Source organism: Thermobia domestica, chromosome 9 (genome assembly GCF_964235325.1).
Source record: "Thermobia domestica chromosome 9, izTheDome1.hap1.1, whole genome shotgun sequence".
Classification (NCBI taxonomy): domain Eukaryota; kingdom Metazoa; phylum Arthropoda; class Insecta; order Zygentoma; family Lepismatidae; genus Thermobia; species Thermobia domestica.
Window position 1 is genome coordinate 175,160,730 of NC_137462.1, and position 23,428 is coordinate 175,184,157.

The window sequence follows — 23,428 nt, forward strand, 5'->3', positions numbered from 1 at the left end:
ATAACTTTAATATTTATTTTTATTGACTAGAATTTTTATATACATAATTTTTATAAAACTTTTACATTGCAGGATAAGAAGTGGCGATTTGGCTGTCAGAAAATTATCTGATAGTGACTGTTTGCTTACAATCCCAGAGTTAACAAGCCCACGAGAACTAGCAGTTCCAAGGAAAATTTACCAAATTGATCAGGTAACTTATTAAAAATTACTCTTTTTAATGCATATATAAGATGTAAATCTCTTAAAAGTGACATGGGAAACGCGTACATAATTATATGAGGGAATGTAGAATACCTCGAATACGTTTTCCACCAATTTTGTATTGTTGGTATGATGAGAGCTCAAGGGAACAGGCAACGTTACTTTTTCATTTGACATAGGGCACATTACCAGTGTGAAGCCCAAACAACTTGCTGGTGTGATTGGAAAAATTCCACCATTTCAGATTGAAAATCATATATTTCCAGCAATTTCCCCTCTTTTTATTTTTTCGTCTCTACTCATAACGGAATTGCCGCATGGTCGCGGACTTTCGATACACTCACTCGGTGTAGTGTTAAAAAGCGGTTTATTCAGGCTAATCAAGATGATTAATATCAGGAATGAAACTTCGGAAAAAAGGAAAGAATTCTACTGGTTCAATGTGTATTTTTATTTTTATTGTGGATATTTGTTCATAATTAGGATTGTTTTCTTTTGAACTTCAGTTACACTATCTGGCCATTCGTCACCGGACACCCCTAACTAGTACGTTAATCCGGTTTCAGCAGTCCATCAGTATCGTGTGAGGCCACCTTTCGTCGCAATTACGTCCGCAATCCTTAGAGGAAGACTTTCCACCAGCTTGCGATAGGTTTCGACGGAAATCTTGCTCCATTCCTCTTGCAAAGCGGCGAACAACTGTCTAGTGTTTTTTGGTTGGCATGGCCTGGTTCTCAAGCGGCGCTCCAACTCGTCCCAAAGATGCTCAAGAGGGTTGATATCAGGACTTTGGGCTGGCTAATCAAGTTTTCGCACACCCATATCCTCGAACCACGTGTTTATAACATATGCACTATGACATGGAGTATAGTCTTGCTGAAACAGTGTGGACCAATACCGAATTGTGTCCAGTGTCGGTAGCGCATAATTGTCCAGGACCGTTTGGTATGCATCGGCATTCATGTTTCCCGGTAGTAAAACAAGAGGACAAAGACCATACCACAAGAAGCACGACTACACCATGATGCCACCTCCGCCATCATGATGCCGAATTTCGCTGTGGGTACTATACACTCTTGTAAACATCTTTCTCCGGGTATACGCCACACCTACACACGTCCATCGGACCGCCACATCTGGTAGCGCGATTCATCACTCCATAGGACGGATTTCCATTGTTCAAGAGTCCAATGGCGGCGTTCCTTGCACTACTGTAAATTGCGGGCTGTGATAAGCGGCTTGTGAACTGCAGCACGACCATGAAAAACAAGTGCAATGATCTCCCGGCGGACAGTGCAACACTACCGGAAGCCGATCGAAACTCATGTGCCACCATCTGTAGGGACGCCTTCCGATTTGAGTTGAGTTGAGTTGATTTTGGGTTTAACGTCCCGTTCAGCAGCTAGGCTATATGAGACGTGGACCTACCGATTAACGTGGAATCCGAACCACATGAGCTCCCGCCGGGAATCGAACCCAGGTCTTCCACACCAAAGGCGCGTACGCTAACCGCTTAGCCACGGACAAGGCCTTCCGGTTTGACTTCACCACACGTTTCAAGCTTCGACGGTCACGATCTGTTAATATTGTCGGTTTAGTTGGTCTGGGTCGGCATGTCATGACCCCCTCCCGCTTCCACTTTACGATAACATCGCTCACTGTTGATCAGAGTATCTGAAATTTGTTGGAAATCTCACGGGTCGAATGCCCAAACCTTTGAGCTCCAACGATCGTCCCTCTTTCCTCTTCTATAAGTTCGCGTCGTATGTCCATATTGGCTGCTGTAGCTAATGTGAGTATATTCTCCAGCGGCAACAACACCTTTTATAACTAGTGTCACGTGCATAGACGATCTCAAGCACTTTTGGAGGAGTGTCCGGTGACTAATAACCAGATAGTGTATTTAACGAATTGCGTTCTACTTGGGTACGTCTGTTGTCTTATAATCATTTGTCGAATTGATCATAGAGTACCTTTTCTGTCAGTCAGTGAAGAAATTAATTCCAAAAGCCATTTTTAAAAATTTATATTGTGGATTGAATTTCCTACGTGTTGAGAAGGTTCATACTCATAGTTTGTAATGTTGATTTCTATACAGGATTATGTAGAATTGTTTTCTGTTAAATGGTTTAAAAGTTGTTCTCAGGGATATATGTTTCTGTTGCTTGTTTTGGTTTGTAAAACACCTGAAATACCCTATTCGTCTTTGAAAATTGATGGTAAGACTAGACATTTTTGCAAGACATGTTTAGTTACTTGAGACTTTTCTAATTAACAGTGGAATTAATTCTCCTTTATTTTAGTTCCTCTTGTTTATTGTTTCTTTGATGTTTACATCTTTAGCCAAGCATAATTGTGTATATGCTGCTGGTGCAGCGAAGGTTGTTCTCCAGGTACGAACTTCATCCCTCTCTGCATTGTGCTAAGGCGTTATTTAAAATGAAAACATATGGAAAAATTATATTGTGAATATTGTTCATCTTTACAGTTCTAAATGTCTAAGCATCATTCAGATTCCTAGCCGTTTGTATATATAGGTACGGTTCTTCATAAGGGCTGCTGCATTTACTTATACAGTGAAGAGTAGAGATTCCCAGTTCTAGAAACTGTGCAAATACGAAAATACATCTTTGTTTTACTACATTTGGAGTTACAGGAAAGAGCGCGCCGTTGGTTCAAGCTTTTACGTTACTCTAGTACACCACTACAACTACTGTTTGAAATTGAAACACACATAAAGTATAGAAAAGGCAGTTTTGTTCGTTTGCATAGTTCTGCGTAAAATACAGAAGCATAGTGTTCAATTATACAATACTTAGAATATATTTTTCGATATCTTCGAATATATAATATTTCATAATTCGTACAAAACATGTTTATATTTAATTCAAATACAGTACTACAAGTACACTTAATTAATACATAACCTGTTGGAACATATGAACATTTTTTGGGATTTGGAAGCTCATGGCATAGTCATAAAGGAAAATAAAAAGAATTTTGTGTCCCCACTACCTAATTTATCTAAAGAGCTACTAATATAGAAGGAGATATAATAAAATTTTGAAGGATTCCGAAAATGGCAACAACAAATGTATACTGCTAAATTCGTTTCAGAAAGCAAAAAGTCCGCAGCTTAACTGAAGCCTATCGTTAATCGGTTGCAATAAGTTATTGTAGAAAAAAATCCTCAAACCTTCAAAGATCATTTAATACAGTATTCTTCATTACTTCGTCGTAATGAAGTATGATTAATTTTAAAAACTGTTATTACATATTTGATTATTTTTATTTCTTAGGTTGAAGACGAAGGTTACGTGTCACCCAGTTTGGAAGCATCGTATGCAGGAACGTGTACTGTTGATTACTGGGCTGACATATACAAAGTTGAACTACCGCGATACAGAACTTGGGAGGCATTTGGTAAGCTGAATCCAACCAAAGAACGTGTGTTTCTCACGGAGTGTGGTCCAGAAGTTGTGCATCTTCTGTGGAAAATTGAAAAGAAATGCCAAAACCTTGAAAATGTAGAGAAGGGCGCTAGTTGGCTGAGATCTACCTCTGTTGAAGCTTTCTGCAGAGATTTGCAGTTCCTGCTTGTTGGAGTTGAATCTTGCACCTTTCAATACGACAAAGTAATTGATCGTCCATTCTATTTTTAATACTTAATCAATTTGTACTTTGTATTTGTTTCATGTTACTGTATGTTGTATTTATTTCTAATGGTTTTCACTGTGGTCCCTATCCTTATCTCTAGCTCGTGATAGGTTCGAAGATATCCGTGGTTGATGAATGCTAACAGTAGAGTTTTAAGGTGATTTTTTATGAGTGATTAATCGAGCAAATGGAGATTGCACGACTGTTTATGTTCATGCTTATGGAAGGAAAGATTTTACTTAAACACTAACATCAATATTCATCAACTGTACATATTCCTCAAGCTTAACCACAGTCAACTGAACCTCGCAAACAACCCTAATCAGAATAAAATACGTACTTCTGAAAATTTTTCATACGGATTTTACTTAGGTAATACTGTTGTATCATATCCTAGCCTCCATTCTTTGCAGACATTCACAAAACCCATTTTCCCGTATTTATTTCATTACCAAAAACATTAAATAAAAACCTGACCTCCATACCCTATTCGGGAGAATTGGACTCCTAAAACCTTCCGTTTTCTGCCTGACACATCGTCAAACCTTAGATGTTGACTTCAGACCTGACCTATTTTCGGCACCTGATTGACTTTTGAACACACTAGAACTCAAAGTGCATCCATCCCACTTCTTCAGGAAGTTGTAATCCTTCTTATTTCGTCTAACCTTGCGACAGTCTGAAACGTTAGTACAGATAGGTCATGAACATTAATTCTAAAGTTTGTAGGTCAAACAGATTTAAGTAATATATGGTATGAGTGTTCATTTTATTCTGAAATTAATGTCTGTACACTGTTCACTTTGGTTGTAGGCAGAATATAATGCATTTAAAATCCAGTTATGTCCTATTTATACCAGTCATGTCCATTTTTAGTGTTACATATCAAGCTAATATTAAATTACAATTAGTAATCTTGTTTCGTAATCACTAGGCTTCTCGAGCTATTCTTTTTTCCCCATCTTACCATCGTGGAATGTTGTTGAATATTAGACATCCTTCAAAAGTTTATATTATTATTGATCATCCTTTGTAACATTCTTAGTATATGTTATTTTAAACATATGTATATAGGACTCCATTTGTAAATAAACAAATAAATAATTATTTAAATTGTTGCATAGCAGTAGGCGCAGAACAACGATAAAATAATAAAACCTAGCCACTTTAACGATGAGAATTTGCACTCTGATTTTCCGTATCTCCACCAATTTAGCTGTTAGCGATACCACCAGTTTTCTGTTTCGGCGCCTATTAAAGCAACATATATATGTCCTTCTATGTGAGAGAATGATAAAATTACTAATTGTAATTTATGAAATTATTAAGCAAGGAAATAAACATCTATAACAGTTTGAAATTTATATTGTGGGGTATATTACTCGGATGGCGTTATTAGTGTTGTACTCTGTATTTTTTATTATTCTTTTCCTTTCCACATGAAATCTTAGAAAAATTGGATGTCAACACAAATTGTCTCTTACAATTAAACATCTGTGTTGTTTCTCTTTTATGGCAAATCCAAATTATTCGACATTTTATTGGATAACTGTCCAGTTTCGTTTATATTGGATGATTCAGATTTGATTGTAATAATATGTGTCAGGATGAAATCTGTTGTATTTTTCTCTCTTGTTGTCACGAAAGAAAAAAATAATAAAAAAGGGTCATTTTATTTGCAGGGTTCTCAGAAGTTCCTCGTGAGAGAAGGAACGTGTATAAAGGGAATTTCTCCCGAAGCTTTGTCAAATTTCACGAAAGATTTCGTGTTATGTGGTACGTCGTGCAGAAGACTACAAAATATGGTTTGTGTGAGCAAACCTTTAAGGCGGCGAGGATTAATATTTGAAGCTTTATGCAGTAGCCTAAGACGCTTTCTTCAGTATTATCGAGGATATGTATTCTCTATCACAAAGAAACCTCTCTTGTTAGAATGGTGCAGACAAATACAATCTATCAAGATTCAGATGCTTGCGCTTACTAAGTTGTGCAAACTAAATAGCGAAAATGGTGCATCTTCCTTACCTGAAGGAGTGGATTTATTGATTTATCTGTATGAAGAAGCAATGAAAGTTACAAAAAGAGACATCGCAAATATACTGTTCTCAGTATTAAATTCATGTTGCCAGGTTTATTTCAGGTAGGTCATTATTTAACCTTATTAACCATACTAGGCCCATGAGAAACCTAAGCCGACTCACTGTTTATTCCGTGTTTTTTTGGTCATATGAATAGAAAGAGCACGTCTCACCCGTTGCATGATGCTAGAAATGCCTTCCAACGACGTATAACGTTGAGCCTGTAGGTCCACTTTCTGCAGCACTTGCAACATTACATGGCTGACGCAAGAGGGATATGTTTTTCAATGTGCTGTCTCAATTTAGGCATAATTCGTGTGTTAAATTCATAAGCTGCATCTTTGAGATAACCTCACGCATGGAAGTCATACATTGTTAAGCCAGATGACTACGGTTGGCATAATCCTTTTCTCACTGTGTGTTTTCTGTGAATAACTCACAAGCGCGTCGCAGAGATGCCCGTGATCCATAGTAGGTTGGTCCGTTCTGTTGAAAGAAACCATATTCACGCTTGTGGTCAGTTAACGGAACATTAAAAACAAAAGTAATAAATAAATCTATTTTCTTGGAACGTAATGTGTTTTTGTTTTTTAATTTAAATCGATCAAGGATACGAAAAACTTCCTCCAAACTTAAAAATGGATAAAGATACGAATTATTCGAGTCCACTTTGACTCTGATCCACTTATATATAAAAAGATACCAAAGATACTTCTGATTTCAATAAATGCCTCTCCTGGGGTTTATATGACAAAAAAGTTCGAAATTTCGATGATATCTTATCAATAGTAAACGTTATTAAAACGAAACAATATTTAGAATTTTTACTTTGATTGCAATTGCATAACAATAATAACTATAAAAAGATCACAAAAGGAACGTTCATAACCTTATCAAAAGTTGCTTTCGTGGTATAATCTCTTTAAATAATGAATGGGAAATTTAAGTCTAAATATAATACGAATAATATACGAGAGTGAAACGTGATAACCACAAATGTGTGTTCCAAGCTTCAACGAATACTTATTGAAGACCTATAGTGACAATTTTAAGAGATTTGACTTACGAGGGAGTCCCTGTTTCTCTGACCATAAAAAGTTGTCACTGCATTTAACAAAAATAGTTTTCGCCATATTGTGAATTCTCATGTTTTACTTCCGAACTCCTCATATTCTATACTTTAAGGATTAAAGTCTAAAATTAAAAATTTAGATTCTATTTTAGCAAATCACAAATCATCACTACGAGATTCGTAAGAAATCTAAATACGGTTCGATAGTAGTACGCATTATTCTTATAAACCACAAGGAGGAAAACATTTGGAACTCCTCAGTCTTCAACATCGATAGGCACTTCTTTGTTGAACACTTTAAAAAGAAACACAAGCTTGAACGCTTTTTGAATACCCAATCTATTTCTAATTTTAGAATGTACTAGGCCAAACGACGAAAAAATTCTCTCCACACTTGCAGGAGGAGGTCGGACTGTAAACAGCTGTTCAATTATTGGAAACAATTTTACATTAAATTTATCCAAGTCATTTCCCTGACTCTTCCACCAGTCATACGCTGTCACCTCGTCAGTCACTTGTGGTTGGACAAGTGTTTTTTGTAATGGAGATGATTTTGCTTGAAACCTTATTATTAATGGTAGTAATTGTGAGTCGGGGTATTTTTCATTAGCGAAATTCAGAGCAGGTTGCTTTTCTTCTGTGGTAAGGTCCAGGTCGGGAGTTTTTTCTCTGTGATCTACCAGGTACGCCAGAAGATGAGCTGGAGTAATGGCCATGTCGTACCTCTCTTTCACTTTCTTCTTAGAAGCATCTTCCGTGATTAAGTTCAGTAGCTCCTTCCATGCTCTGACTGACTTTGAAAGAGTGCAGTCATTTTTCTACATTTTGTTTAGTGCATCTGAAATTGGTGTTAGAAGCTCCACAAGATCTTCAACATTCCTTTTCAGAAAAAGATTCGAAACCTTTTGTTGAACATTTTTGTCGATAGCATCGCGATTTTCTTCATATATTTTTATTAGAGTCGGCCAAGCTTTTGATATAAGACTGAAAACAGTCTACTAGTGTGTTCCGTCGAACTTCACTTGATACGACGAGTTTTGTACACCCAGATTGACGGAAACACGCATTGGCACAGTGGTTGTTTCTGAAATATTTGATAATACTAAGTACTTTTTTTATGTCAGACAGTAGGATGTTATTACTTAGAAGGTTCAGGAATGGGTAGAACATCCATATGTGATGACTTCCAAACTTTCGTCGTTTGGTATAATTTTTCTCTTGATAATACTAAGTACGTGTTTTTTAATGTCAGACAGTAGGATGTTATTACTTAGAAGGTTCAGGAATGGGTAGAACATCCATATGTGATGACTTCCAAACTTTCGTCGTTTGGTATAATTTTTCTCATTTTTGTTACATTTGCAGCATTATCAGTAACAACTGATCTTACTTTGACTGAAAATTCCTTTTCCAGGGTGTCTATCGGTCACGAAAGTCATGAATGTCACGAAATCAGAAAACGGTCATGAAAGTCACGAAATTTAGCTTTTGGGTCACGATTTTTTTTTTTTTTAATTGTGCAAGTAAGTACAGATTGGAAAATTTTGTTCTATAAAACATCAGAATTCAACACCAAAAATGTCTATGGTCAGCTTTAGACGCTACCAAATATTAGCAAAGGTACGTTTGTATCGCACAGATGAAAATTCGGCCTAATTCGCACCCAAATTCCCTCTTGAAAATGTTAGGAAATTTTATGATTTGGTAAAGAAAAGGTCACGAAAAAGTCACGAAATTTCATTGTGGAATTTTAGTAGACACCCTGTTTTCACATTTTCGAATACTGTCCTTTGTAACATCAGCGAGATACTCCGCGGTGTGGGGTTTACCAGAAGTATCAACCGTGTCTGCCAGGTAAACATCTCCATTTGCTGTCGTTATTGTTACGCAAATAATAGGTTCATCATGAACGTTTGACCAACCATCAAAACGGACGCACATTGTTTCACCTTCAAGAATGTAAGTAATTTTGTCCTTTTCTTCATGAATGAAATCTAAGAGAGGTCCACCGATTTCTTTCCTGTTTGGCGGGCAGTATCCAGACGCAGGTCATTCATCAGTTTGATGCAAAGTTTGTGGCAAATATTAACGAGCAACTTGATGGTCCAGTTCCTGTTTTTGAAGTGGTTTTAGTAATGTAAGAATCCAATGAGCTGGGACGCTTTCTCTGAAGTTGTGAAGTTGTAGAAGTACGCACATCGCTAATGTATTTCGAAGTGGAAGGAATACTGCATTCTGCTTGAAAAGACGATTGCACCGACGTTCCACTTAATGCTGAAGTTGACGAAAAGCTTGTTGTACTATCTAAAAAAAAAAAAGCTTAGTAATTCTGATACAAAAGTCTGAAAAGAGAAAAAAGGTTCAAGAATTTATTTAGTAGGAAAAAGTCTCTCATCAAGAATTTATTTAGTACGAGAAAGTCTTCCATCATGAATTTTAGTTTAAAAAAAAAAAAAAAAAAAAAAAAAAAAAAAAAAAAAAAAAAAAAAACCTGTTATCAAGAATTTATTTAGTAGGAAAAAGTCTTTCAGAGTTGCTTTTCGAATTGAGCTGGAGCAAACTCAGTACCACTTCATAATAAAGAAACTTGCTTTATTCGCTAGGGGTTCGCTCCAAGGCCTTACGTTCTTGCGGTCTGGTGGAGGCTTCGCCCACAGACTCCGTAACTTATTTCCTTCACTAGAATCTGGGACACAATCATAGTCATACGTCTTGCAAATAAAATCAGAAAAATAAACACACTGCTGAACAAGACTGCACTTATTTAATATAAAAACACATTTACACGTGACGTTTCGATCTTCTAGCCAAGATCCTCATCAGACGTACACTCTGATCTTGGCGAGTGTGTTTATTTTTAGAATCTGAGAGCATTATTTCTTGTACGTTATATTTTGAAATTTGTAAATTGATTCGAGGGATACTCTTGCTGGGCCTTATGAACATTTTTTTTTAATTGTATGTAGGTATCAAACTTATTCATTATCACAAGAGATACATATTTTATGCACCTATCCGTACCGCCTTAGGGGCACTTTTTCAACCGAATTAAATACCATACTTGAGACAAGTCATCCATTTTTGCCTCGGATGCGTATTTCCCGTGCGAAGCCCCAACGTCATGCAAATCCTTTCGTGGTGACTTTGAAGCAGTAACACAATGTACTTTGCTAAAAACCTTTGTTTTTATTGAAGTGATAAGGTCTTTGCGAAATCTGGTGAACAATTTCATCGTGAACGAAGTATGCTTTACGAATCTTACATCAGCAATGTGTTCTACCATTAATAGCAGGCCATTCTTGTGAGCTAAGAAGTTTTCAAATCTTACATTGGAGGGAAAAATTAAAACAAAATATGTAAGAAACACACTGTCTTCTGCTGTCACTGTCATGTCTTCTGCTTAAAAAACAGGTTGGGGCAAGATATTTCCAGGCAAAACTATGCGATTCAAAAGGATATTTAATTGAGCGGTGAGAGAATAAACTAATTTTATTTTAGTGTTTTTTTTAGCACGAAGGAAGTAAGCCTGAAAAACTTTGCTGGCACATAAACAATTGAGAAATGATGCCGATTTTGTCTCTCATATTAACAGGCCTATGGACTTAAATCACCACTAGTTTTGAATTTTTAAAAATATTGGGAAAACTGAATAAAATATTAGAATTTTTGGAAATCGGGCTGCATAGGGTCTTGTAACTCTTTGGTATGAACTAAGGAATGTTTTAAATTACTTATTTCTAACTGAAATATTTGATAGCCCAGAGCAATTATGATTTTAGAGTATCCCCCCGGGGAAGGGGGAAGATTTCAATGAACAGAAGTAGAAAAATGTGTGAAAAATAGTTATTGTAATGAAATTTCCGCCGAGATCTCAAGCACCCGGGGAAGGAATTTCGTAGCTGCGGGAACGGTGAATCTTCCCCGGACCACCCCCTGAAATCATCACTGGCCCAGATTATGATGCCTTAATTTGTGGATCATCAGATATCTCAACTAGAAATAAGTTATTTAAAACATTTCTTAGCTCATACCATAGAGTTCTTACGACCTCTCCACTTTCCAAAATTATATTTTATTTAGTTTTTCCATATTAAAAAATAATAATAATAAAAGTTGGGATTTTAGTCCATAAGCCTCTTAAGCACTATGCTTCTTTTCAGAAAATCGAAACGTGGAAAAGTTTATTTTCCGATAGGTATTCATTTTGTCCGGACCTAATTTTCAATCTACTCATTTTTAAATTTTACGCTGTCACTGACACCCATGGGACGTTAAACCTAGGCTTTCATTCATAAGACTTCTTAGCGCTCTAGTTCTCATTCAGAAAAGAAGGGTATAAGCCGGGCTTATTAAATCTCCAGGACAGTCATTCCGACAGATTTTCGAGGTTTCCCCTCAGTTTTACCAGACGAATGCCGTGGTGTTTCCTTACACTTGTATTTCTTTCACATTCTCATCCTTGCTCATTGTAAATGATCCCAATGTAAAGTGGTTAGCCTTGCAGCCTGTTATTTAGATATATATTATTAAATAGATAAATTAATTAAACATTAAGTAAATAGAATTATCTTACCTGATTCCTCTTCAGATTCCCTTTCATGGTTGTCACTGGAGCATTTCTGCAAATGTTTCTTCATCCTTGCAACTTGCCCTTCTAATTCAAGTCCGCATTTTTTGCACTTTGCTCGTTTTCCTTTTCTGCTGCCTTTTTTTTATTACATTGAAAAAAGTCCACACTGTATCGGGCATTGGCCCTGTTCCGAAAGTAGCTATCGAAAGAAATAAAATGTTCAACTTCCTGGTGCAAAAGAATAAATAACGCTATTAAAACCAAGTTTTACGAGAAAAGTTTTTAGATTGGTGTATTCACTACTAGAGTAATCACTTACTGATTTCCTACCACGTAACAGCAGAATGTAAGTTCCACCCACTTAACTCCAACACCAATAGTATATTCGCTTATTCGGAAATTAGAACTGTTTCATTATGAAGCGGGGTGGTCCGCTTAGTAAATTTTTTTCTTAAATCGGGAAACCCCCGTCTTAGCCATCGAGAAAATCCTGTTATTACTTCAAATGCAAAGCAATAATGGGAAAATCCCGTTATTACTTTGCATGTAAAATTTTACGGCCAACATATCATAATCAGTACGCTAATTAAAACTGAAAGTCCATTCCAAGCTAACGTTGATAGCTACGTAGGCAGTCGATAAATTTTGCCAATTTCTATCAATATATTTAAGCACCCTTGGCTTCTTTATAAAACAGCATTCACGCACACAATTTGATTTCGTTTCGTGTGTTTAGGTTTAACATCCTTATGTAATACCGAGGTTAACAAGGAGAAGGCTTTCGTTTAAAGTGACATCCGAACAGCTACTTGGTTTACACTTGAAAGAAGGGTTGTGGTTTGACCGAGAATAGAACATGAGACGCCTTGATTAAAAGATGAAAAGGAGATAAACTAATGCAGATGGTCACCATGAAGTTCACACGATTTTTTTTTTTTTTTTTTTTTTTTTTTTTTTTAAGAACAGCTGGATTAAACCACCTTGGCTTAAACCAGCCAACCCTGGTGTTCGAGGTCCATAAGTTGATTAGTGAGAGTTCTGATCGTCTTAAAGGCCAACTTCGGCTCCTATTGGGGTGAGACTCCTAACACACCGAGGGGAAAGTGGAAGAGGATGACAAATAAAAATTATCAAAAACGACCGATATTAGTTTCGAATCCATAGATTTCGTTGTCAATGAAATGAAAAGTGACATCCCAATGCCGTTTAAGTCCAAGTCCAGCTTTCATTCGCATCCTGGGGGAGGAGGATTGTAACATGTAAAAGTAGTTGAAAACGAATAATAGTGTCGAATGCATAGTTTTCGGGGTTCCTACTTGGTGACAGTTCTGATACCCTTTAAAAGTTCAAGTTCAGCCCCCAGCAGAAGTAAGATCCCTAGGAAAGAGTGCGGAGGAGGGAACGTAAAAAACAATTTTAAAAAATGACATATATTAGTATCGGAATCCATAGTTTTTGGGTCCCTGAGACGAATAATGACACTTCCCCATTCTGTTTACTTTTAGCCCTCATTAGCACCCCTAGGGATGGGAAGGGCTGATACGTAAAAATAATCGAAAACGACTGATATTAATGTCGATATGAATGTATATTGTAGCGTACCACTGGAATGCGTGGAGCAATTTCAATCAAACTTGATAAACATATGACTTACAATTTGGAAAAAATACAACAGGAGCAAGACACCACAAAAAGTGGGATTTGGGAGGGGTGACGTAAAAATAATCCAAAACGACCGATATTAGTGTGCAGTGTGCAGGGGTGTAGTCATCGGGAGGCAAAAGGGCCATCCCCCCCCCCCCCCCCCAAATGACCAGCTTTTAAAACATCATCGTAAGATTACCTCGCTTCAGTTATTTAAAAATAACAAAGTATACATATAATTAATAATCTACCGTAAAATAGTATGGAAAAATACTATTTTACCATACCGATCGAAAAATAGTATGGTCTCTCTTCCTTATACCGATCGAAAAATAGTATAGTACACTTTTTGTGACAGCAGATTACATTATTTACTGCAATTTGTATTTGACAGTTTGAACACGAAAGTTTTAACAAGGTACTATAAATATAAAGGTAACCAAGAAAGTTCTGTCACTTTTTCACCCACCACCTTCGAACATCGATAGGCCACTTAAGATGCACTTGGAAGATGAAAAATAGTCCCCATCAGCATCAACGTTCTGAAAGGCCATGGATTCCATCGCCGTAGAACTTGGTGGGTATGAAGCGAAGATGATACCAAGTGCATTTTGCACCTCTACCAGGGATTTGAACTGGCGTCTTCTAAGTTCATTGCCCAAGGAATGGAACAGGTGATAATCGGACGGTGTAATGTCCGGGGAATATGGTGGATGCAATAGTGTTTTCCATCCAAGGCTTAGAAGTGATGCTGTCTCGGGTCAACCTAGCCACGTGAGGGTTAGCGTTGTCCTATAACAGGAGGACACCTTTGCGATTCAGAAGTGCTGGCTTCAGAGTTTTGAGTTTTTCGTGAACACGGCTCAACTGCTGACAGTACACAGTTGTATTGATGCTCTGACCAGCTGGTAGCAGCTCCCGATGCACGATGCCGCGAGCAGTCCACCAAACTCAGGAGGACCTTCTTCTGCTGAAGTGCTGGTTCCGGTTGTTTTGGAAACTGGCGCCGTGGAGCTTCGTACAGAACCCACTTCCCATCACATTCAACACCCTGTCCAGAAATGGCTCCTTCCTCAGACGAGACAGCAAAGAAAAACAGGTGTCGGAATGTGATGCCGCGTTGCCTTCTTGCGTGGAGTCAAATCATGTGGGACCCATCGACCCAACTTGTAGTGCTTCCCACATTGATGGAGGTGCTGCCGAATGTTTTTTCCACTCATACTGAATTGTAGTCCCAGTTCCTCACATGTGTGGCCACTGTTCACCTAAAGTAGTGTCTAAAGATCTTCATTTTGTACATGTGTTGGTCGTCCTGCACGTGGTGCGTCTTCGAGTGTTTCGTCACCATCCTTAAACTTGTTAAACCACCGCTGCACTGTCCACGTAGTCACGACACCCTCGTCAAAGGCCTGGCATAAATTCCGCCCCGCTGCAACAACGTTTGACCCCAGTTTAAACTTGTACAGCGTACACGCCCTTATGACTCTCTGTGGTCTCATGTTCACTCTGTCCTTACGCAAGTTGACGGTGTAACTGAAATGCCACAACCAGGTAGTATGTTGGATATACCCACACCAACAACTGATCTTTTCCTTATCTTCATTCGCAATCAACTCACGGTGTGAGGGGCCAATTAAACACAAACCTCCACAAAAAGCGACAGAACTTTCTTGGTTACCTTTATACTACCATAAAACAATGATATTCAACTAATTAGTAAGTACATTATATTTTTTATATGCTGTACTTAGTGTTTTTAATAGACTTTTTTTATCAGAAGGAAAATTTGGTGAAAAACTTTTTTAAAGCATTCAGTTAGGATTTCATTCGCTCTTTTTAATGCTACTTCGTGTAAAGCAGGAAGTGAGATACACATGTTAATAAAATAATTATGATTTTTAGTCACGAATAATAAATAAATATTTTCGTCAAGAAATCTTAAAAAAATTAAGTACAGTTTCAAAGAAAATCAGTCTTGTGTATAAAGGTAACCAAGAAAGTTCTGTTTTTTTAGGACTGTTCCATTGGCCCTCACACCGTGAGTTTAATGCGAATGAAGGTAAGGCGAAGGCCAGTTGTTGGTGCAGGTATATCCAACATACTACCTGGTTGTGGCAGTTCAGTTACACCGTCAACTTCCGTAAGGAAGAGTAAACATGAGACCTCCACAGAGCGTCATAAGGGCGTGTATGCTGTACGAGTTCAAACTGGGATCAAATGCCGCTCCAGCAGGGCGGAAGATATGCCAGGCCTTTGGCGAGGGTCGATGGGTCTGACATGATTTGACTCCGGGTCAAAAGGCATCGCGAGCAAACGCCTGTGTTTCTTTGCTGTCTCGTCTGAGGAAAAAGCCATTTCTGAACAGGGTGTTGAATGTGATGGAAAGTGGGTTCTGTACGAAGCTCCACGGCGCCGTCATCATTGGTTAGCATACCATGAACAGTTACGAAAACAGTCGAAACCAGCACTTCAGCAGAAGAAGGTCCTTCTTGTGTTTGGCGGACTGCTCGCGGCATCGTGCATCGGGAGCTGCTACCAGCTGGTCAGAGCATCAATACAACTGTGTACTGTCAGCAGTTGAGCCGTATTCACGAAACACTCAAAACTCTGGAACCAGCACTTCTGAATCACAAAGGGGTCCTTTTGTTGCAGGATAACGTTAAGTCCCATGTGACTAGGATGACCTGGGACACTATTCTACACCTTGGATGGGAAACACTATTGTATTCGCCCTATTTCCCGGACATTGCACCGTCCGATTATCACCTGTTCCATTCCTTGGGCAATGAACTTAGAAGACGCCAGTTCAAGTCCCTGGTAGAGGTGCAAAATGCACTTGGTATCATCTTCGCTTCATACCCACCAAGTTCTACGGCGATGGAATCCATGGCCTTCCAGAACGTTGGCAGAAGGTAGTCGATGCTGATGGGGACTATTTTTGATCTTCTAGGTATGTCTTAGCCCCAGGTGACCTATCGATGTTCGAAGCTGGTGGGTGATAAAGCGATATAACTTCCTTGGTTACCTTTATAGATAGATTCTGTGTACAAGGGCTTAAATTGAAATATTATGCACAAAGGTAGCTATAATGTTTGACCCGGGGCAGTAGTTCTTGGTTAAACATGATAAAAACTGCCTGGATTATAATTTATGAAGAAAAAGCAAAATAAGTAAATAAAAATAAAAATAATAAATAAGTAAAATAATGATAATAATAATAAGCTAGAAAGCAGTGTTTTTAGTTTTCCGGAATTAAACGAAACTTTTCCGTTTTTTTCAGGCCTCAAAAACGAACTGCAACACATTTTTTTTTGTTTTGTACATTGTAGCGGGCCCCCCTTGAAAAATGACGGGCCCCTCGTACATAAACCTGTTGGCTACACCCCTGGCAGTATGTCAAAAGTGACAGTGTGAAATTCATAGTTTTCGGGCTCGGGAAAACGGCTGACGTGTTTGAAATGACTTTTGGAATATAGTTATTTATTTATTTTTACATATCAATTTGATTAAAGAGCGCTCGGGGGGGGGGGGGGGGTATGGCGTTTCAAATTTTATATCAAAAGTAAAGTATCTTCTCTACTTCTATCATTACACTTTCATTGAAATATGTATTCTAAGGGGAAAGGGAATTCAAATATTCTCTATAAACCTATTCTTCCTGTGCGAAAAGTGAGTATTTCAGCAAATAAAAAATAAATAATATCCTTGTTACTGTGCACAAGTTAAGGATTCATGATGAAAACAAAAAGTTGGATATGCAAAGTTGAATAAAAACGAAAAAAAAAGTTATCAATCGTATAAACTTATGGGAATGGAATAGAAATTGAAAAACATTATAAGTAAATTTTTGCAGTATTTTCCAGTTTTATGTGATTCGTGTTGTCTTGTCACATGGCCTTCACATCTTTAGTTATTCTTTTGACCACCACATACCACTATAGGGGCAGTATGATGAATTGGCGCGTGGCTGATCATCCTTGTTGCGAAAAGTCATGTATTCAATCTCTGGTAATATATTTTTGTGATAGATAACCTCATAATCGTGCTTTCTTTTTAGTTTTCTCCCACAGTCTTCATTCTACCAGTTTCATAGTCATTTATTTCTGTTTATTAGCTATTTTCTTTAGGTTATTAGGTTTAATCGAAATACATTAAACGAGTGGTTCTCAACATGTTTGACTCACGACACACTTTACTGAACCTCTTGATATTGTTATTAGTAATAATAGTAAAGTGATAATAATAATAATAAAAATTATAATAGTGTAAGCCTAGAAGTTTCTTTAAGGTAGTGATTCTATGTAGTACTGAGTATTATTGCTACCGCTAGAGGCTTTGACTGGTACAGTCTGTCTCAAAACTGATTTTAATTATTATTATGAAATGCTTCATGATTTTTAAATTCTAAAATTTCGAGACAACTCTATGAGACTGCATAACACACCAATGTGTCGCGACACAACGGTTAAGAACCGCTACTTTACATGAAAGATTTTAGTTTTGTTCTAATTTTGTAAACATTTTTTCTCTGATTTCCATTTATTACATCACACCGTGATGTGGAAAATGTATTGCAGATTATGGAACAAGCTGAATTATTTCCCGTATTCATCACTGAGACTTATTTTCCTTTATTGAATACTTTCTTGTAAGTCGTTCTGTTCCACACTTAATACTGTGTTCGTAATTATATCTTTTTCTTACAAACTGAATTTTTGTACCATCTATTCAAATCTTTCCTCCGGTTCTTTGTTAAAAATATATTTGAAGATACTGTGCTTTCTGTCTTCAAGCAGTGATCATAATAAGAATTGTTAAATTTTAATGTCGTTTTCTTTTCTTGTATAAAGTGAAACTTTCAAAGAAAAAACAGACACTAATAAAAAATGTGCGGGAAATTTCATAGGGTAAAGAGGAATTTGAATTGAAAATAATAAGTACCTTTGGACATTCGTAAGGAGACAAAATGAAAGGGCAAAAATGTAGGTTTAAGTACATGAATTTTTTTTTCTTTTATACATCATTCCTACTTGTATACAGTAATGGAATATTTCTTTTAATTTTTTATTTATTTAATATATATATATATATATATATATATATATATATATATATATATATATATATATATATATATATATAATATGTGTGTGTGTGTGAGAGAGAGAGGATAAAAAACAAAATGTTTCGACATGAGTATAACATGTAATTTTCTATAGACGTGTAGATCAATATGTAAAGGTAATGTGGACGTATTTTTTGCTTAAGAAAATAGCTTTTGTTTGTTTAAGTTTGTGCCGACGTCTTGTTAATAAAGTAGACGCCGTTGGTGCAGGGTATAAAACCCACACAAATTATTAATAAAACTTTTCATTACAATGGAATATGGGAAAGTGCATTTGAAAATACAAAAAGCGTGGTGAAGATAGCGATTTTAAACTTTTAATGTTTTTTCCACACAAAATATCACTAAATCCATTAGAACATAAATACGTAGAATTATTATATTCGAATTCACACTTGATTATTAAATAAATGTAGTAACACATATACAGTAAATTCTCGTTATATAATCCACCGATGAATGACGTCAAATACTGATAAATGTTCCTTCGAGTCTCTAGTAGTGATATTTATTACTACAGAATAAAAGTTATTTATGTAGACACTTATGGAATAATTAAATAAAGCTGCACAGGCACTGATATAAATACTTAGTCCATCAAACATCGCCATATAAATTGCAAAGTTAATTCGTAGATAATTGTTAACACCAAAATTGCTCATACAAGTATTCAACTTTAACACCTATTCAACTCCATTTGAATATGTTAGTCACTTTCTAGAAAAATATAACATATACTTATCCAGGCTATATCGGAATATCAGAAATTCACTAAAATTCAACACGTAATATAACAAAGTTTCGGAACTTTCCATGTTTTGCACCATTTACGACTACTATTTGAGAACATGTGCTCTCGTCGTTGCAATCAATTTCCAATGACCACAAGGTGGTCAGTTAACTACCTCTAGAACTATTAGTTCCAATTTTAGCCACTCATCAGAAATGGCGCTAGTTTTGAAATGATTTTTTTTTAATTTATAATCTTACAACATGCTACAACATCCCACCCTCTGGGAAAAATTGATATAATCAATTTATATATATATATATATATATATATATATATATATATATATATATATATATATATATATAACTATTAAGAGATATATTAATGTAAACAATACTAAACTTCCACTCGATTCAAACTCACTAACTTAAAATTAATAATTAAACGAAAAGAAAAAAAAATCCCCCATAATGACACTCATACTACTTTCACCCTAATCACTCTAATCATACAAGTATTGTATACACCATTTTAGAAATTAAATGCATATATCTCAATAACATCTCAAACCATGTAATTAATAATTACATTTAGTTCTTAGTTTTTATGTATTTCAGAGGTAAAGAACTTATTTACTTTTCTCTAGTAGCATATTATAGATATATTTTCTTCACTATTTAGTAATTACGGTTATTATTTTTTTTTTTTTATCTCTTCTTTTTCAATTACAGGCCTGTAATTTTAATGAAATGACAAATTAAGGGTTTCTTTTTTCTCTATAAGGTTTCGTTAAACTCACATGAGTTTTCCTAATGTCTTTAGGATCTTCAATATTTTCTACCAATATTGTATTGACTGTTAAGATACGTATTACCCGAAAAGGACCATGCCATACATTTGACAAGCTCTTATTTATTTGACCAGCTAAAGATGATTGAATCTGCGACTTAATCAAAACTTTATCACCTACTTGATAATTTGTTTCGGTCCTGTTTTTATCATATTTCTTTTTCCTTTTCATCCATGCACCTTCCATATTCTTTAATGCTGTTACCCATATATCTGTTCTTTTTTCTTTTACATCAGTTTCATCTATTCTCCAACAAACATCCAGGGGATCATTAACATTATAAACTAACTCCATAGGTGTAAACCCATGTTCGGAGTGTACAGAAGAGTTTAAAGAAAACTCAATTTCATGTATAAATTTATCCCACAAATGTTGCTTATCATTTATATATATTCTTAAAGCCTGCTTAAAGCTTAAGATGTATCTTTCAGCCGCGTTACTTGCACAATGGTAGGGTGAAATACATATATCTTTTATGCCTAAACTATACAAGAAGTCTTTAAATACAGATGATCTAAATACACTGGCATTATCGTGAGCTATACTTGCCACGAACCCTCTACGACACATTAATTTGAACAGTTTATTAACAATAAGCTGACTATTCAATTTAATTAACGGTTCCAAAAACACGTATTTAGAAAAAGCATCTACTATTATCAAACAGTATCTACCAGATCTTGAACGTGTAACAGGTCCTATTACATCTATATATATCCTAGAATTAACTCCTGGAATTAATTCTGACACCAATTGACCTATTTTCTTTCTATTATTACTTTTTGCTAGTTGGCATTCCCTACAAGATCTCACGTATTCCTTAATCTCAGGTATAACACCCTCCCAGGTGAATCTAGAACACACTTTTCCTATACATTTATTAATCCCACAGTGAGCTCCTGGCAAGGCTGGTTTATGATAGTATTCTATAATAGATCTTGTCAGAGCCTTAGGTAAATAGATTTTATAAGGATTGTGAACAGACCGAGTTTTCTTACACAAAATACCATTAACCATTTTAAATTCTGGTACATCTTCCTTTTTCTTAATCCTATCAATAATACTTTTCATTTCCTGATCAGCATACTGAAATTCTTCTATAGACTGTCTAGCAAAAGGCATACTCCAAATATTCACAAATAGCTTATTAATTATTTCTTCATTTAAAGTAGGATCTTCTATGAACTCTTCAAAATCATGTTTATTGTGCAATCTAGATATAAAATCACTCGGAATATTCAATACACTAGGTGTATGTTTCACTGTAAAACTAAATTGAAACAAACGATACAATAAACTACCATATGGCTTTAATCTTTTCAAATTACGTAACGCATAACTTAACCCCATGTTATCGACTTTTAATTCAAAAGGTGCATGAGAGAGAAAAGTTTTAAATCGTTCCATAGTTTCCACAACAGCCATTAATTCAAGCAGAAATATGGGTTTATTTATGTCATGTTTCCTCAAACGTCGACTATAAAACCCTACAGGAACTTCTTCCCCTTTTTCGTTTAATTGTGAGATCATTCCTCCCACTGAGGTCAGTGACGCATCACTTGACAAGAAAAATTTCTTATTGAGGTCTGGTAATTTAAGCATTACGTGACTTTCAAACATCATTTTAATATTACACAAGGCAGCTTCCTGTTCATCCCCCCATCTAAATTCAACCTTTGGGCTCCTCAACTTATGCAAAGGGTCCATAAGATCTTGAAAATTTAGAATAAACTTGGCAAAATATTGAAGAAATGAACATAAGCTAATTAGAGCTTTCCTATTCCTAGGAGAAGGTAATTTTTTAATTACTTCTATTCTAGATGGATCCATGTAAATATGGCCATTTTCTATTATATGCCCCAAATAAGAAATCTTCGTTTGAAAAAGGGTGCATTTATTGAATGACAATGTAATGTTATTTTCTTTAAAAATACTAAAAACTTCACCAAGGAGCTTTTTATGACTTTCGATATCAGCTGTGTGAATTACCAAATCGTCAGCATACCAGGTAACACCTTTATCCTTAAGATGATACAACAATTTAGTGATTAATTTACTCAAAGCGAACGATCCGCTTGCTATACCGAAAGGGACATACCTATATTCGTATAACCCACGATGAGTTAGAAATGCGGTGTATTTAATTGAGTCCTCATGTAACTTTATCACGTGATATGCATGATGAATATCTAATTTAGAGAAGTATTTACTATCGGATAGCTCACTCATGATATCCTCCATTCTCGGGGTATACTGAGAATTTAGTAACATTTTCTTATTAATTTTTTGATAATTAACAATTAATCTCTTACTGCCATCTTTATTCCCCACCAAGAAACAGGGAGAGGCATATGCACTATCACTTTCTCGAATAATATTCTGTTTCAATAGGTTATCTAAAATTTTATCCATTTCCTTTTGAGCAACCCTGCGTAGTGGATAAGCTTTTTCTCTTACAGGCTGGTCATCACTTAATATGATTTGATGACAAAAATTAGGCACCTCCCCTACATGTTCTTCAAATATATCCTTAAATTGATTTACTAACTCATCTACATAATTTTGTAACCCACTATCTAATTCTAGAACTTCAGGGTCAACTAACTTCCGCTTAGTTCCTAATGAATCACTACCCTCAAGTTTAGCTTTGGGATTGACATTTAAGATTGAATTAGGGGACAAATGATCAGTTTTGTTTTCATTAAATGACCCTTCATGTGGTTTTCCTCTTACATTCTCATTCCCCTTTTCGTCAGATGGAATAAACAACTTATTATGAAAACAATTCATGGGCCAATAAGACATTAACTTTTCTGTGTTTGCTTGAGTCAATTGATCAAATAAACGAATGGTCCTGTTTTCTTCCATCCCTAATACTAATCTATTACTTACTAAATCAATGGCAACCTTCATCTGTTTTAACTCATTAACCCCTATTATAAACATTGGGTTTAGATTTTCTGCTAAATAAAATTTTATTCTGTATACCCTATTCAGCAATTTCAGGGGCAGAGTAACAGATTCTTTCAAAGTGACATCTTTATTATCTACGCCCTTACCAATAAACAAATCATCATTCACTTTGAATTTATTATTTAATGTGTCATTCCATTCTCTAAAAGCATTAGCATTTACCAGACTAATAGTTGAGCACGTGTCCACACACCCTCTTAATCTTTTCCCCAATACAAAAGCTTCTACGAAGGTAGCAACACTGTCTTTCTTAGTAGCCTGTCTATTGTTATGTAGTCCTACACTCATGCTGTCATGCATAGTTTTACTTATTCCATCATTATCTCTACTATTTTCCCCCTTTTCTAGACTATACCTTCCTTTATTCTTACTTCCTCCTCCAACATCCGCATTCCTCTTATCTACTAATTGTAAACTATGCAACCTTCTAGATAAGTTCAACGCTCTTTTCAAATTACACTTGCTAGCATAGTGTGGTCCCCCACACTCAAAACATGAGACAGATTTTTTCATTCCTTTCTT

The 23,428-nt window shown here is 36.0% G+C and overlaps 1 protein-coding gene across 4 annotated transcripts in view; it reads left to right on the forward strand.

Moving 5' to 3' along the window:
• Grip163 (gamma-tubulin complex component 6) overlaps positions 1-23,428 on the forward strand; it is a 97,967-nt gene that overhangs the window by 17,062 nt on the left and 57,477 nt on the right. For all 4 annotated transcript variants that reach the window (XM_081725484.1, XM_081725481.1, XM_081725480.1 and 1 more), the window contains exons 5-7: positions 73-193; positions 3,504-3,839; positions 5,544-6,001. In XM_081725484.1, coding sequence (XP_081581610.1) covers positions 73-193; positions 3,504-3,839; positions 5,544-6,001 — 915 coding nt within the window. The remainder of the gene's footprint in view (positions 1-72; positions 194-3,503; positions 3,840-5,543; positions 6,002-23,428) is intronic.